This window comes from Micropterus salmoides, unplaced genomic scaffold (assembly GCF_014851395.1).
Source record: "Micropterus salmoides isolate LMB-PRFRI ecotype aquatic unplaced genomic scaffold, ASM1485139v1 Ms_hic_scaffold_12, whole genome shotgun sequence".
NCBI classification, from domain to species: Eukaryota; Metazoa; Chordata; class Actinopteri; order Centrarchiformes; family Centrarchidae; genus Micropterus; species Micropterus salmoides.
The window spans coordinates 13,639,341-13,657,074 of record NW_024040263.1 but is presented as its reverse complement, the minus strand read 5'-3'; the positions used below and the strand labels follow the sequence as shown (position 1 = coordinate 13,657,074).

The 17,734-nt window shown below is 40.3% G+C and overlaps 1 protein-coding gene across 1 annotated transcript; it reads right to left on the bottom strand.

Annotated features, from left to right (window-relative positions):
• Window positions 1-628: 628 nt before the first annotated feature.
• Window positions 629-14,214, bottom strand: rfc1 (replication factor C (activator 1) 1). The gene is made up of 23 exons (XM_038713484.1): window positions 14,081-14,214; window positions 13,466-13,615; window positions 13,311-13,368; window positions 12,623-12,739; window positions 11,900-12,192; window positions 11,647-11,721; window positions 11,027-11,104; window positions 10,623-10,943; window positions 10,329-10,442; window positions 9,777-9,956; window positions 9,105-9,209; window positions 8,153-8,558; window positions 7,907-8,019; window positions 7,634-7,748; window positions 5,266-5,354; window positions 5,038-5,175; window positions 4,641-4,736; window positions 4,286-4,536; window positions 4,060-4,177; window positions 2,861-3,006; window positions 2,556-2,769; window positions 1,373-1,558; window positions 629-1,253 (listed from the first exon to the last, which is right to left on the bottom strand). The coding sequence occupies exons 1-23, from the start codon at window positions 14,081-14,083 to the stop codon at window positions 1,158-1,160; spliced, it is 3,462 nt and encodes a 1,153-aa protein (XP_038569412.1). The 5' UTR covers window positions 14,084-14,214; the 3' UTR covers window positions 629-1,157.
• Window positions 14,215-17,734: the final 3,520 nt, after the last annotated feature.

The following is a 17,734-nucleotide window of genomic DNA, read 5'->3' as shown; positions in this document are numbered from 1 at the left end:
GGCACTGACTGATGAGCGACTTTAGTGGAACCGCAGAATAAGTGCTTGACGTCTTAATCCATTTGGCGTTGTTGGTGCTGGCCATGATTTTATCTACAGCTGAAACGATTATTCAATCGACAGATAACTGGCAACTAATTTAGATAATCAATTGTACAGTCAATTTATTTTTATTTTTATTTTTATTTTCTCAAGTTGCAGTATCTCAAGTGCCAGGATTTGCTGCTTCTCTTCATCATATGTCAGAATAAACTGAATAGCGTTGGCTGGACAAAACCTTTGACAGACCAAATTATTAATTGAAAAAAGTAACTGGTAGATTAATTCCTAATGACAGTAATCGTTAGTGGCAGCCCAAATTTAATCTCCTTCTCTCTGATTATTTAGTGCCAGTTTGTTGGGGTTTATAACAGCATTCTTGGACATCTTCACTGAATTTTAATCCCATTGCATAAATTCTCTTGAGATTTTCCTAAATAAATAAATTCAAGCAAAGTGTAATCTAAATATCTGATTTTAAATATTTACAAAAATAACTCTTTGAAACCATTTTCTAAAAGTGTCTAAAACGTGTCAGCTTTCTGAAACACAGCTGTTTTCTCTTGCTTCGTTAATAAATCACAGACACTCATGAGCGACATATTTCTCTATTAATCCTCATGTAATTTTTACAAAATTGCAATTTACAAGTGCTGCTAACCATAGAGCTAAAGCATTTCTGTATCATAGTTGTAGCAAAAAGTAACAGTCTTTTACATAGGAGTCACATTATTTACAGCCTCAAACTCCTGGACTACAAACTGATGATGGAAGAAATGCACGATACTCCTGCTGAGACACGTTACTACAGAGGCGTACAGACATGATAACGGGTGGAACGAGCAGATAATATGCATCATTTGTTCGGTATAGAGACCCTCTGACGGAGACATGACAGGTTGTTAAAAAACAGGAAAGACATTTCTCAGCCTCTGTGGTTAGAGTTAAGTGTTTGGATGAGGGACAGATGAGTTACCTGAAGAGGTTAAGACCAGTTTCACTACTTTCTGATGCTCATTAAAGGATCGTTGCAAGTGCGGAGAAAAAAAACCCATTACAGTCTGTGTGGGCGGAGGGAGGCAGACCAGGACAGTTTGTTTTCCTCCTCTGGTCATTGGTCATTTCTTGGCCTTGCCTTTCCCCTTGCCTTTGCCCTTCCCAGAATCTTCCTTCTTCTCCTTCTTGGACTCCTTGGTGGCTTTGGCCTTCTTTTGCTGCAGGGAAGAACAAGACGCAGACCACACAGAAGAACAAGATAAGAAGACAGTCTTTGGCATGGTTGCTGAAAATACTGAGTGTGCGTGGGTTTAAATAGGTTTGCACATGCTCTTACTTTGATCATGGCGTCAGTTTTCAGGCCCTCGCCCTCGTCCTCAGACTCCTGCACTTCGTTGTCCACATCCTCTCCTCCCAACTCTGACTCCCCCCCGCCACCTCGGCGGCCCTTCTTCACTGCTTGCAGGGAGTACGGAGTCAGGTGAGCTTCCTTGTTGTAGGCCCGAGTGAATGCTGCCTTCACCTGGGGAGGAGACGGACAGCAGAGAAGTCAAAATCCACTGTATGTTGGACATATAGAGGGTGGCAGTACTGTTGTTATTAAGTGCTGTTAGAAGCCATAAGATGTGATGGCAGAGAACATTATCATCAGGCATGCGGGTCAAGCCATACCACAAAGGGAGTGCCAAAAGGTATTGCTATTATATAATAATTTTATTATCTATGATTTGCTATTGAAAAAAACAAAAGCTAATAAAGTTAATTTATGTCACACACAAAAAACCTGTCAGCCGCAACAGGCAGCTGTTTTCAGAGAGAAGGCTCTAAAAACCCACTGTGCACTACCGGTTCAGCAACACACACAGTTAGCGACTAGCTGGTGAACATGGTCAAACATTTAGCCGCTAGAGCCATTTCCCTCAGGAGTTGGTAGAGACCAAAAACACAGCTAAAAGTGAGTGAATATCGGACTAACCTTCCATCAGGTGGACAGAAATATGACTCCAAATAAATGCTAATGTTGCTCCATATCTGTGTGATGTGTAAATAAGCAACTGTTTACTACAACTTGTGTTTACAGTTTGTTTCTTATTTATTATTTCGTCACGGGGAGTCAGAATCTTCCAAATCCTACACATAGGGGACTTAGTTTTTTTACCTAGTAGAGGACTACTGACACTGGATAAGGTGTGTATTAACCATTGGGTTGAATATTTATCAATATAAGTGTGTATATAAAGGAGAGTGATACTCAACTTGTTCCAGGACATGATCGCGTCCATACAAACGAAAGAATGGCGATATTCAGCCCAGACTAGCTCTAAATGTGGTCTGAGCAGTCCACTTGTGATTGGATCACCCAAGATGCACATTAATGCCAGGTATCAAAGGGGCCTCAGAGATGCTGTCAGCCAATCACAATGGCCTGAACCTAGTGATTCCCAAGACATTACTTTCAACCACCATTTCCAATCCCATCATCAAAATCCAAACTATACCCCCTCCCGCCTCCTGCTGACCTTAGAGTCCAGTTTGGAGTAGGGGTCAGGTTGTCCGCCCCAGACACTGATCTCCATGACGCTGTCCACGTCTTCCTTGATGAGCTGGTAGTCGTCCAGCAGCTGCACAGCCTCGCCGGCACCCTCCGCTCCGTGCCTCTGGAGTGGATTAAGCAGCGCCTGGCGAAGATAGTGCAGGTATTCCAGGTTCACCGCCTGCCTGCTGCTCAACGTCCTGCAGGAGCCAAGCAAATAAAACCCTGTCTGATTTTATGTTTGATGACTCGTAAATAGTTAAAAAAGGACAGTGATCAAGGCCTGCTCACTTTAAACACATGTGTGAGGTCAGCTCCTGGACGATGCGGGAATGTTTAGTGGTGGAGGAGTTTTTGCCGAGCCAGCTGGGGAAGGTGGGGTAGTGACTCATGTAGCCTCTCATGAGCTCGCCTGGTAACACACTGGCATAGATGGCCTACGAGCAGGCGCGCACACACACAGCAAAATAATGAATCTCTGGTTCCCCAATACAAGAGCTTGTATTTAAATGTGGTGTAATATAATAAGCTTAACAACGTGTGTTTACTATTTACAATAATTATTGTTATATAATAATGTTCAGTGTTTCGTTATTACAAAACAAAAGCCAATTTCAAATGTAAGAGTAAATGTTTCACAGATCAGCTTCACATAAATTAAAGAAGCATTACAGAGGAAAAACACAGGCTGTAACAAGAAGGGTTAACAGACAATATTATAATAACCGAGCCTTTAAAAACATGTAGTGAAAAAGAATCCACATTTGATCCATAAGAATCCACAAAGCATCAGGGCCTACACATTGCAATACCTTATGTGGACCTCAAATATATAACTACACTTCAGGGCTATGGTGGCTGCGGAGATACCATGTGGAGACAGCGAGAACCGTGATTGGTCAGCTTAGCAAGCCAGTTAAATAAAAGGTCAAGGTTTGTTAGGAAGCTTTCAGCGGTGTCGTCTTTTCTCACGACTCATTTGAAATAAGATATAGGGTTCACTGTTAACAGCTTGAGTTTCACTTGTGCATTATGTGCGTAGCTGTGACCTGAATCGAATTTTTCCCATTTTGTCACGCTTTGCACTACCGTGATTGTGTTTTGGGCTCGGTGCGCTGCCAAAAGCAGATGACCCACGCTCAATACTGTGCCTGAATGCATCCTGTTTAGACACTGAAGCTGCTGCTATGCCAACATGCTGCTTTCCCTTGTTCTCTACCACAGTGAATAAAAGGATGAAAACACAATTACTTTGGATGTACAATAGTCTTCTAATGAGTGGTGAGACAAGGCAAACTTTCCCATCATATGGTGTTATCATTAAGCAAATGAAAGAATGTCATGTTTACTTTGGGGTACATAAATAAAGCACATTGTGGCCTGATAATGTACACATTCATCTAGTGTTGCAGTGGTACTATCAATGGGTCCAACATTAAACTATAAATCTGCATATAAAAGAAATTCACTTCTTTGTTTGTGTGCGTTACCTGGGTGGGCAGCAGTGACCAGTTCTGTCCAGAGCGGATCCGTCTGTCCACCAGGTCTCCGTCGGAGATGGAGTCAGCAGTCTTGCTGAGCAACACCAGGTGGGACTTCAGATCACCCCTGTGAGAAGAGAGACAGACAAGAAAATACAGAACACAGTCTCTGTTAATAGAGCTGGAGCCAGGAAGCAGAGACTGGAAAAAGGTGGAAACAGCTAGCTTCTCTCACCCGGCAGCCTTTGGACGAACATGCAGGTAGTTCTCTTGGACAAAGAGCGGCGCTAGCGAGTAGTCGTGGAAGAAGAGGTCGGACTTGTCGATGAGGCTCATGTGGGTCTCCTCTCCCAAGGCAAACACCTTCCGACAAACATCAAACGGCCCCATTTTCATGTCCTTGCGGGCATTGGCTGCGTCAGACTTGCACTGGTCATACGTCATCACCTTGTCTTTGGCTGACCACATGCTCAAGTTGTGGATCACCTGGGAGAAAAAACAGCCAATGTGGTGAAAGAGGAGACCAAAGGTGGCAAGGGAAGACATAACCTCAATATGAATGGTCTTTTATGAGGCTTTGTCTTTTTTACCTGTCGGACATCCTGATTGGAGGCTAGGATCATTTCGTTAAGAGCTGGGGGTGGGATCTTGATTCCCTCCTTGAAAGCAATGGACATCATGGCTCCCTGAAGAATGAAAAGAAAAAAGAAAACAGGTGAAGAACCTGGAAAAGAAAATATTTACATTTAAGAGCTTACTTTAAAATATTTTAATTTAAAAGAAGGTAAAAGTTTTATATCTTTTGCATTCATCCAAACATGAATCCATCAACATTATGATTTATAGTACAACTATCTTGTTTTCAGCCACTAACGTCTCTGTGTATCTTCTATCCTGTGGCATTGGCATTTTATTTTAACCCAAATGCTAGAAAGCATGTCATTGTCGGATGTGGGACAGGATGTGTGTATTCTTGTGTGTGCGTACCTTGATCTGTTCCACTCGCGGCCTCTGGAAGCGCAGATCGAAGCAGTAGTTGGCCAGTGATCTGATCTTCTGGTGGTTCCGATCGTTGCACATGCAGATGATGGGAATCTTCGAATTTTTGATCAGGCCGATCATCTCCTACAGGAGGCAAAAGGTCAGAGGTCAGTATCAAGAAAACTGTGAAGATCTGGTCAAATTATGATAAAAATGTGTTGTTTTTTTTATTACCTGGATTCCTCCGCGGTCCTCATTGCCAGCCATGCCATCAATCTCATCCATGATCAGGACGTGTTTACTAGTCACCGTCTGAGACGTGCCTTTAAAACACACACCATATATACCACATAGTATTCACTTCCCTTCTGGACATGTGGTATGTTATGTTAATTACCTGAGAAATTAATTTAACCTCTGTTGTAGGGCTGTGCGATGACGATCTCTATCGTTTGAATAGAAAAACATCTATTGTTTACAATTCTGCTGTGCTACTCTGGGACTCACATGTTAGCTTTGCAGCTGCAAGTAGCATCAGTTTGCTAATCCACAACCTAGCTAACGTTTGTTGCATTACTTGCTGCGTCGTTGTTCAATCTATTATGGTATTTGTCATGGTGTTCGATTTCTCCAGAATCGCATACCGCACCTTTATGATGCAGAGAAATATCCCAATTACAGCTGGAAATGCCATATTTCATTGAATTTACAAAAAAAAAAGTATAATGTGATATGTATCGTTATTGGGATATGAATTATTCGTCATATCGCACAGCCCTAACCTGTGGGAACCAACAAAAAGAAAGATAGAACACAACAATATTCTGCAAATTCACACTTTGTAAACATGTGGGATGTGCTATAGTTAGGGTACCTTATAAGTCAGTACTTAGTAACAACTCTTCTTGTCAGAGGCTGTGATTTCTCAAATAATACATTTTTGCATTGAGCCTTTTAATCTCACTCCTTTTGCTTTTACTTTGTATCATCTTTGATAAAGAGCAGTGACCACATACTATTAAAGAATGGGCATCTAAATCTCAAGCAAGCAGCCTTAAGTTGTTTTTTTTTTTTTACTACCTTAACAAAAATATTACCTCGCTGCATCACAGGGACACGGTGCTAACAAGCATCAGTTATTTCTTGGCTATGCTGGTATGTGATCAGATCAGATAAACTCAAAAGACTTCCTCTAGCTGCTTCAGTTAAAACCATAAAAGTGAAATTATTCTCATTAAATTATTACAGTTACATTAAGCTTTAAAATGTACATGAGTCAATGCTAAACTTTGCCTTCTTAACAGTTTAACTTCTGTTTACTTTTCAAAATAAACTCAAGTTAAGCATTGCCAAACATCCATATCACTGCATTTTAAAAAACATAGCTCGCCATTTTAATGTTCCAGTGTGTATTAACAAATCCTGATCGATTTTTAGACCAACTAGATGGCTATCCAGATTGCAAAAAGGACTTCACATAGCTCTTTTCTTGGGTGACATTTTATAAACAATGCAATTGAGAGTACTTAAAAAATGTTGATGATTTTTTGGCTTCAGTTTACAACTTAATAAAATTTAGGTGTTAATTTTGTGTTTTAAATGGTACAAATGGAGAAATTCATAGGTTATTACATGTCTGGCTATAGTCTACAGGACATTTCAAAACTGAGAAAAAAAGACTTCTCGGGCAAAGCCAAAACCGAAAAGAATGAAAAAATTTGCCAAATACCGAAATATTCGCATTTTTCCCATTTAATTTGCCAATTTTTTTACCATTGCATAAATTAAATAGTCAAAATGTGCTTTTTACTCAGTGTTTCCCAGAGGATTAGGAGACACTATGGTGCGTGGGTCCGAGGCCCGAGAGGGTCTGCTAAAGTAAATGACTTTATTTTTAAATTACTTTTATGATTTATACTTTCTGTGAATATAATTCAATTAATCTCATTTCCATCCAGTATAGACACCTTATTTTGAAAACCGGAAGTTGTCACATGTGTATCCCTAAATTCATCAAATCCGACCCAATTTGATAAATAATGTTGAATGTGGTTCTCGTAACATGAAGACTTCACAGCCTCTCTTCAGGTAGGACTCTCATACTGCAACACTTGTCTTTGTAAAGAGAGAAACTGACAGGATAAAGGTGCTAACCTGCCTGTCAGCTCGCACTGGTCCGTTTCAGTGGATTTACCATAGAGGCTTGAATACGTGTGCACTCCAAATTTAGGTGCAGCTAGCTTAATCGCCTTCTCAGACATGAGTGACAGAAACACTCAAAGCGGGTCAGACCGTTTTGTTGCCTTTTCTAAGAAGTGTAGGACACAATTCAGCAGAACAGTGGTTTTAAAAAGAACAGTGGTTTTAAAAAGCCTCCATACTGCCGACATGACGACGTAATTGTTCGGTAAAATTTCTTCGGCCTTTTGACGAAAAGTGTTTTTATTGCTATTTTTGGCCGCTTCATTTCGGTGGTCGAACATTCGGTGCATCCCTAATTGCAATTTAGAGTGTGATTGTGACATTATTTTATCCCCACCCACAGGTTCACATGTCTAACTGACAGAAAGACAGAGAAACAAAAATTAAAAGAGGGATCAACCTTTGTAGAAGTTCTCGATGCTGGTGTTGTTAAGTGACTCTGCGACAACCTCCTTCAGGCTGTTTTTGCTACGAGTACAGCTGGCGTTCATCTCCACGTAGCTGAAGCCCAACTCCTGCAGGCCAACACACAAACAGAGTGGAAAAGTTGAGTCAAAAGGAGACTGGGATCAGGGATAAAATGTTCACGTTTAAGACATTACTCATCCCAACTGGGAGTCTCAGGTGCCACAATACTTAATACACTGACAGGTGTGAAGGCAAACAGACTCACCTCACAGACCAGGGCAGCTGTGGTGGTCTTCCCCACCCCCGGAGGTCCAGAGAGCAGAGCAGCTTTGTATCCTGATCCATCATCTTTCCCTCCAAACTTACCAAACCTTGCTACTGCACAGCGAGAAACAGCACAATGCACACGCTCTTTAAACTCAGATTCATTTTTAGAGCTAAATGTTAATGAGCTCTGCTAGTTTTTATCATTACTCTGAATTGCTGCTCATACAGATAAACTGACCGCTACCTGGTGGCTTGGACGCGCCCCCGCTGTGGTGTCTGTGCCAGTTCTGCAGCCAGTGTAGCAGCTTATTAGCGCAGCTCAGGTCTCCCTGCTGGCCAATCACAGTTTTCAGAGAGCGCGGGCGGTATTTGTCCACCCACAGGAGACTGGCACCCTCCTCGGTTGGTGATGGGGGTGACGGTCTTGTGGCTGAAGATGAAGAAGTGGAGGAGGATAGGCTCAGCTCCCTCCGGGCTGTGTCACCAGAGCCTCTCCCAGACGGAGTGCCGCCATCTCTGGTCCTGCCGGTCTTTGACGGGCTCGGGGTTTGAGGGGACCTGGAATTACCCTTGGAGGGAGAGATCTTCTGGGCTTTGGGGGTGCTCTTTGATGTCTTGCTGGGGGGAGTTCTGGTCTTTGAGGCCTTGCTCTAAAAAGAAAAACCATCACACGATAGTTACCGCACATCAACATAAAACTCATCCTTATGTGCAAGGTTCATTAAAGGCATCCTGAGACACAACACATCAAGAGACTCAACACTAAACGATATAAATTGGCTTTCTAGCTAATGTCCACGACACATGTCTTGTGTTCCACCTTGCCTTGCTTGATGAGCTACTAAACATTCACCAGCATGCAGGTGAGATAGCTAATTAATTAGAATCAAAATCAGCTTTAATGCCAGGTATGTGTATACCTACGAGGAATCTGACTCAGGATTGTACATTGTTCACGATGTGCTTACTCATAACAAAAGGAGCCTTTCGGACACATCTCAAAAAGACCCCCCCCCCCCCTTTTCCCTTCAAATATAAATGTAAAAATAATAACAACAAACAGTCACTTCATAAAAAGCATAATGTTTGGGATTTTAGTTGGACATTTTCAGTTTTGATATCTTCTGGGTACAAATTATACCCCGCTAATAAAATCACACCGACAGCATGATTGAAGTAAAGATGTGAGAGCTGACCTCAGCCTCTGCAGCGATCTCGTACTTGGACTTCTTTCCTGGTTTGGTTCTGATCAGCTCCAACAGACCATCCTCATCCAGGATCTTGGTACCAAAACTCTGCGCCTGAGAATAAAGACAATTGTGCAAACATACAATGTTATTTGACATATAGATAGAGGCAAATAGTACAGAAAAGAAGTGGGAAGGAAAAATACAGAAAGAGGAAAGTCAGTCTCAAATCAGCGTGATTGCTGCTGCTTGAATATTCTTAGGTGCCTTAATATACCGTTCATCTATCAATATCTTCTTGCACTTTTATAAGGATTTGCTTACTTATTATGTCAAATCTTTTTTTTTTGATGGGTGCTATGACTTTTTTTATTGTCAACAATTAAGACCAGATTCAGTAGAAACTCCATTAAAGTTTTAATAATAAGCTCATGATGGCATCTCCAATTTATCAATTATACGGTAATGTATTAAAGCTTCAAGTAGAGGCATTTTTAAGCTCATGTTCACTCCCACTGCATCTATAACTCAACCAAAACAGGTTTTCATATGATTAATAAAAAGTCATGCAAAAATCATGATATCAGCATCAGTGCTCTCAGCAGTCTCACACTTCAGGACATGATTCTCTACCTCTGAATTTGTTTTGGGGTTTTTTTTGGTCTAGATCAGGTGGGTCACCTTCTCAAACTTCGAGACTCCGCTGTCTCTGCCCTGCACCAGGTAGGTGGTCTTCTTGCTGACGTTGCCCGTCACCTTGCCTCCGTAGCGCTCAATCAGGGCTTTGGCATCATCCCTCTCCATGGACTCCAGGACCCCCGTCAGCACAAACACGCAGCCCTCCAAACAGTTCTCAGCACCCTGGAAAATCATAATAATAAACTTTATTTAGAGCACAAAAAAAGAAGAACTGCTTCACAGAAGGCAGACATAAAAAAAACAACATTAAAATAAGAAGGATAAAAGAAGAAACAAAACAAGAGTTAAAACAATAAAATCAACAGGCAGCTCCAATTAAATCTGGATCTGCCTTCCGATAAAAGCAAAAGCTAAATGAATTAAAATATCAAAAATATAATCTGGAGCCAGGTCATGGAGAGCCTTAAAAGTAATAACAAAAAAAAAAAAAAAAAACATGCATTCACACAAACAGAACATCGGTTACTAAACTGGGCCTTGCTCAAGGGAAGATGGTGGTCAGGCAAACCGTCTGTGGGCTGATGTGTGCACTACCTGTGGGATTTCCTTGGAGCCCAGAGCTCGTGGTCCATCTCTGTTGAGGTAGCTCCTGTAGGCTGAAGAGTTACCCTTCTTCTTCTCTGCGTCGTCAGGACTCACACTCGTACTCTGATCAGATTGAGAAACAGAGGAGGACATTTAAGGCATTTTTAGATTGTTTTAACTTGTGTACTCATGTTTTTCACTGCTCCTTTGGGGACAATTAAATTGATTGATAGATAGCTTGTGTCCATCAGGGCATTGATACAAGACATTTTTACAGACAGATTAGGCATCTGCCGGGCTCACCTCTGGTTTCTTGGGAGAAATTTTAACTGTGGCAGGTGTGGTTCCTGTTTTGGGCGTGAACTTCTTGTCTGAGCTCGGCGAAGCAAGGGGCTCCTTTTTGGGAGAGATTTTCATTTTTGTGAGCGAAACTGGTGTTTTGCTCTTTGGCCCTTCATCTCTCTCTTCATCCTTTTTCTTCATCACGGCCAGTTTAGAGCTGGCTTTGACGGCAGAGGGGTTCTTCTTAGGAGACGGACTAATCACATTCTCCAACATGCTGCCTCTGCGATTGTTCTTTGACGGGCTGCCAGCAGCAGGTTTTTCATCAGAGCCTTTACGAGCCTGGATGAAAAACAAAACAAAATATTATATTTAAACAAGCACTAAGGTCAAATGTGAATGTGCCTTTGTGTTGTTGTTTTCACCTTCTTCGCTTGAGGCTCCTCGTCCAGCATGGCTAGTGTTCTGGCAAACTCCTCGTCCTCATGGACCTGCTTTTCCAGCTGAGTGAAGTCAGAGGGAGGAAGCAAAAGGCATGAGATTTGAAATGCAGACAGCAAGCTGAACTATGAATGGCATCACTACTAAGTTTTAATGGAAGAGACGATTTTGTCACCTTTTCTGTATTACTCCTGGGATTTTTACATTCAAGGAAACATAATATTTAGAAATTCAGTAATTCATAATAAACTTCATTAAACTTTCATTACTGACGAATCTGCAGATTATTTTCTCCGATTAATCAATGAATTGTTTTGACTATAAAATCTTGAAAACCTGTTTCCAGACGCACAACTTTATGTATTGACACATCTTCTTTTATCCAATTAACCGTTTACAACCCAAACATATTCACTTTACAATTTGATATGAAAAAGAAAAGCATCACATTCATATTATTTTGTCATTTTTATCTGAAAAAAAGACTGAAAAGAGTAACTGGTTATCAAAATAGTTTTTCAAAATTCAATTTTCTATCTTTCGACAACTTGTTTCAATGACTAGAGCAAAGAACGAGCAGCTGTTGTGTCGATCATCAGCCTACCTCCATGTCCTCGTCCATCTGTAGCTCTCTGGCAATTTGCTCATCACTAATCAGATCGTCTGTGTCCTGAATCGGCTGAAAAGAAGAAGATGAGTGTTTACAAAGTCAGTTTGTTACAAAAAGATGTGACACTGTAATGAAAGGCTGGAAAAAAAGACAAAGGTTCAGTGAAGGGTGAAACTGAAAACCATGATCTTGACAGTGTGGAGGAAGAACATGAGGAGTTAGAAGGTTTGAAGAGAAAAACACTCACAGCCTTTCGTTTGGTGCTGGCTACGAGCTTCTTATCCGAGCGCTGAATAGTCGCACTGCCGAAGTAGTCGAGTACTGAGGTGGGGGTGTGCTTAGGCTGAGGAGGCGGGGCTGACTTAGGAGTGACAGGCACAGGAGGGGACTTCACCACAGTTTTCCCCTGTGTGGAGGAGGGAGACTTCACTACCTCTTTGGCTGCTGGACGAGCGCTCACTGCATCTGACTTTGTCGGTTTGGCCTTGCCATTCTGTTTGGAGGCCTTCTTCAAGGACTGAAAGTTGTCGCTGTCTGAATCTACAGCCAAAATAAACAAAATATCCTCAACAATCAAAATACATTTCCCGTGAATTAACAAAACATCACTCCTCATCTTAAAAGCCCCGTCTTCTTACAAATGTGTTTAAGTCTTCCCAGTTTTTAACATGACTACATGAATGATTTTTTTTTGCCTGCTAAACTTATTTATGTTCATTATAATTACTGAAAAGTATCCCAATTTTCCCTGTAAAGTGGTGAACATTACAATCTATAAATTAACTGATGGACTTGACAAAGAATTTATTAGATAGCCATTGCGAAGAACCATCTTGATGGCAGATGTATTTCAAAAGATATATTTTCGTTTAAGGTAAATCTGACAATTAATCACAAAATGGGTTTCAGGTGACGTTGCCCAGCCCAAGCTGTACGTTTGCAATATGATAACAAACCATAGTCCCATCACCTGTTTCAGAGACATACTGCACAGGATCCTTTTTGGGAGGAGGCTCCATCTTGCTCGTCTTCTGTTTCTCTTTAGGGGATTTCTTTGACTTCCTCGCTGGCTCCTCATCCTCCGAGTCTGGACAGAGAGAAAAACAACATGCGCCATGAAGAAAAGACACCGAGAGGATGAAGAGCAACGTGTCAAGTTGTCCCAGTTTGTGCCTCTCACAGAGCTAAGCATCCATTTTCCATGAAATAGAAATCCTTGGAAATCTTTGAAAACAAACACAGAAGGTTGTTTAACAACACTTAGATCTATTCTGAAGGTATTTCCAGAATCCTCAAAGACTCTTCTAACCATCTGGTTAAAAAAATGTTCCATCCGCTGCATGATTAAAAAGGTACTAGTTTTACAACTCTATTTCCTAATCCTAACAAAAATTCTAATTTCTCTTTGTTCATTTTGTACGACGTTCATATAGTGAATGAATGAAGGGGAACAAAATGTTAACAGGATGATTATCAGGGTAGAAATACCTTCAAACCAACCCTCTGCATGATTTAAAGAAAGCTTGACAACCTTTTTTCTGAGATGCTTGAAGTTAGACTTGAACATAATGATAACACATGGGAGGAACAGACTGGGGCTAATCACAGCCACTGCCTGGTGGTGCAGGGGAACGGTGTAGTAGCACAAAATCACACACCTGATCCTATAACTGCATGCTTCTTTCGTTTTTTCTCCTCTGGTTTGGAGCTTTTGACCTGAAGTATACAAACCACAATAAAATGTGATGAATAAGATGATGAAACAGAGGAATCATTACAAGTAGGAGGGCATGAGATAACATTATTTCCTCGCCTTGGCGGGCTCTTTCTTTTTCAGTTCCTCGTCTGAAGAGAGGGACTTCTTTTTCTTCTTCTTCTTCTCCTCTGTTTTGACGTTTCCATTCGGGGCTGGTTTCTGCACCGCAGGCTTGACTGCAGTCGGTGCAAAGAACCGCCTTATATCCTGCATGCACACAAGACAGCATGTTAACCTAGTTTCAAAGATCGCGGGCAAGTGACTGTGTTGACCGAGTACACATCTCAAAATGCTGCACAGTTAATCCACACACTGAATGCATATTGAAGCTTTTACAGTTAGAAGATTTCGCTTTCTGACTGATTTTGCAGGAAAATTTGCATCATTTGAACTTCGTTATGAAAATAGCAGGCAGATGTCAACAGTAACACCATAACAGAGCAAAAGACGATCATAAAGTATTTCTCGCTGAACGTTTCCTCGCTCATTTTAACTATAGGTTGACAAGTTTTCCCTCTTTAGCGCTAGCTAACGCTGCGCACTTGACTGGTGTTTCAACAGCAGCGAGCAGGTTTAACAAGGCAACAGGATTATCTTCGCTGTATTCAGACACTTTGTACATGCAAACAGCTTGCAGCCGGAGCAAATACATCGTTGACATTTGTAACGTACCATCGTGTACAGGTTCCCTCCTAGTTAAGGTTTTAGTTAGTTGTCAAAAAAGTAACGTTAACGAAATCTTTCAAGTGCTTGGCGCGAAGCAGGATTCTGTCGTCGCCTGGAAATGACGCACGACCGGGAGTTGTGTGTGCGTCACTCGGCGTGCGTAAAAAGAATTTACACAACAACCAAAATATGAGCATATAATTTTCAGAAACTGAAAAAATAGAAAAGAGGAACATAGCAAGAGTAAAGTATGTAGGTAAAGGAAGAAGACATATCAATCAATTAATCATTTTAATCACTTTATAACGTGATTAAAATGATTGATTTAGCACTTTTCGTGCAAACAAAATATAACACAAAGTGCTTCCCACCATACAACAATAACTCCTGCTCCCCCACACAAATCCATAAATAACTAATTAATAAAGCACCTTTAAAAAAAAACAGGAACTGAGGAAACAAATCGTAAATGTAATAAATTTTCAATGATGAAATACAGGCAGAATTAGAAAAAAAATCAAAATAATAAAAGTATATAACCAGTAATAAAACGTGTTAAAATGTATAAATAAAAGGACGTCTCACCATGGGTTTGTGTTCTGACTTTAGGATAATCAAAAGGCCACCAGAAGATCTGAGGGTTTTAGAGGGTTGATAGATAAAAGCAAATCTGATAAATAGCTAGGACCAAGACCATTTTTTATCTTGTGTTTTATTACTGTGTTGTTTGCTTTATTGTTGGTGCTATTGTTCTTAAGTGTTTTTAAGTTTAACTCGTTGATAATTCCTGTTGTTTGTTGTTGATCTTAAAATCAATTCTGAAGCAAAGAGATAGCCAGAACACATACTTTAAAACTGGTGTGATGTGTGGTCTCTTTCTGGTCCTAGTCAACACACCTGCAGCTGAGTATTGAAGTAATTGTAATTGAGCTATATTCTTCTTAGAGAGACCAGATATTAGAGCATTACAACAGTCAATCCTGCAGGTAATAAAGGCGTCCATTAGTGTCATCTGTGTTGGCTTGAGAGCAAAGATTATAGAATGCATTCTTAGTTGTGTTTCTAATGCTCAAAACTAAGATCTGAATCAAAGATAATTCGTGTTTACTTGTTGACAGGGGTTTAATGCCTGTGCTTGCAGTTTTAATACATATATAAGCATAAGAAAATGTCTGACGTGCTTTTAGATATGACATAGAGAGAATTTGTAAGACTTCGTCAGAACAGGTTAGTACACAAACATACACACAACCGCACATCCACCAAGTGTCTGTTTGATGGTAGTGCATGTCTCTGTGTCAGCTCAGGTGTCATTGAAGGGTTTTGGCACACACTGATGGGAGGAGATGGTAACACCCTGACTCATGATCCATCTGTAAACACCAAAAACACAAAATTCAGTCAACGCTACACCAACCAATGAGGCCGCACTCACATCCCAACACACTGACAGAAACCGATTAGACACAGGATCTTTCTATATAACAATATCACACGCACTTACAGGCAGAACAAGCTGGCTAGTCATCACAACAGGAGATCGTCCTGTCAACTGAAGTCCCACATTACATTTTTTTCTATGTAGCCCATGTACACCAAAATTTGTAATGTATGATTATGATTTACCTGTAAAAGAAGTCTGTAAACAGCACTGGTTTGGTAGATTCTTCGGTTTTCCTGGACACCAGCAATTGAACTTGAAATGTGTACCATCACCCCAGAACAAAATGTTTCCTACAAAATATAAAGGAATGAGTCACAACTTACAGGGAGAATTAGGTAAGTACACATGAATCAACCAATAACTTGTAAGCACATGGCGATCAAGAATAACAACACAAAACCGAATTTGACTTTTTTCATTGCCTTTTATGTAGTCACATGGAAATTGACATAACAGCAAAAAACAAGCTGTCCAAATAAAGGTAAACATATAGACAGGACTATTATGTACACACATATGTAAAAGAAATATGATGTTATATATACAAATTAATCCAGTACAAACACACCAATGACAACTCCAACATTTCTAATTAAAGTTTAAACCCATAACCAACCGTCTACATCCTGCTAGCAGCTCTTTGAGGCTGTGCTTAGGCACTTTGGTGCTTTGTGCTAAATGCCAACATGTTCACAATGATAATGCTAACATGCTGATATTAAGCAGGTATAATGTTTACACTGTTCACCATTTTAATTCAGGGTGTAAGAATGCTAACATTTGCTAATTAGTAATGAACACAAATTTTAACTAAGACTGGGTAATGTAATTTTGCATGTATTGACTCATAAATCAAAGTATTTGAAAATTAAAATTTTGACCTCATGATGGCTAAGCAAAGGGATCTGTACTATAGACTGCGTCTGTACCATAAACCACAAATGTCTACCTCGTTTTGGCACTAGAAACCTCTTGGGATCACCAAAGTCTTTAGGAATAATTCGCTGGGAACCATCACTGTCTGTACAGAATTTTGTGGAAATCCATCCAGCAGATGTTGAGACTCTTTAGGGGATAAATAAAGACTTTGACCTGCTGGTGCTAGATGAAAACTCAGGGTATCATCAAAGTTACAAGGAAATATTCTCTGGGCACCGTGATTGTTTGTACAATATATTATGGTAATCCACCTAACTATTTCAATCATTCATATCATCTATTTAAGTGTAATAGATTCTTGGGTCGGATATTATTCCTTACATAAATCAATAATTAAGGGTTTTAAAGTCAATCTATCAAGTCTGCAGATGTAAATGTTAGTTGTTACTTAAATGGATTTTGGTCTGGATGCCATGCAGCACTTTTACACTTATAAAAAGCTGCATCATGCTAGAGGAGGATTTTCCACAATCCACAAGATGTTCTACATAATAGCTTATACATGTCTATAAATCATTAGTGCTAATATCTATTAACTATTAATTAAGCCAGTAGTTACTCATAAATGGGTTATAAAAAGTGGTACCAAATAAAGTTGTGATTAAATAATGTATAATAAAATACTTTTATTTGCACTATTAGGCATTGGTGTAATGATAAATGACCTCTTGGCAATCTGTTTCTCCCATCCATGCTTGAATCTGAGTGTTACTATGTATCTCCAAAACCTCTTCAAAACTGTGTAGTGATGCAAGGTTTCCACCCTTGGACTGGCAGTGTTTCCACAGTGAGGTAAAAAGACAGACAGAAGGAGTGGTGTTGGCAGTATTAGCGTGCAAGTCATTCTGAATCCAAATCACCCTGATTACCTGTGCGTGAGCCCAATTCATTTTGTTTCAATATGCTGGAAACAGCGATCATTGTGCTGAGTCCAGTTAGTGGGACAAGATGTGTTGGCAGACAAGTTTTCTCAGGACAAACAGAAAAGAGTGCATCATGACAGTCTAACTGAAGAGCTTAACCCTTTTGTTTATTAACTGAAGTAGGTGAGAACAACAATTCTGCTCTACAACAGCATAGAGTAATAACTAAACAGGGAAATTGAAAAGGTTTCCAGACATAACCGGCAAACTGCACAACAGACAGATTATGACTGTATAGGCTAATTAAGAACCTGCATAACTGCCAGAGAAACTATTTGAGACCTAAATAAAAAATAAGATCTTCAGAGGACAAAACAAATAGTGTTCTCTCACTTGTACATTTGAAATAGTTTT

What these genes read in the sequence shown, in the direction of transcription:
- rfc1 (XM_038713484.1), bottom strand. An exon ending in TTTCTCCCAAGAAACCAGAG is followed by an intron (nt 10,443 to 10,622) that starts GTGAGCCCGGCA and finishes CAATCTGATCAG; the next exon opens with AGTACGAGTGTGAGTCCTGA. An exon ending in AGATCGCTGCAGAGGCTGAG is followed by an intron (nt 8,559 to 9,104) that starts GTCAGCTCTCAC and finishes TTTTCTTTTTAG; the next exon opens with AGCAAGGCCTCAAAGACCAG.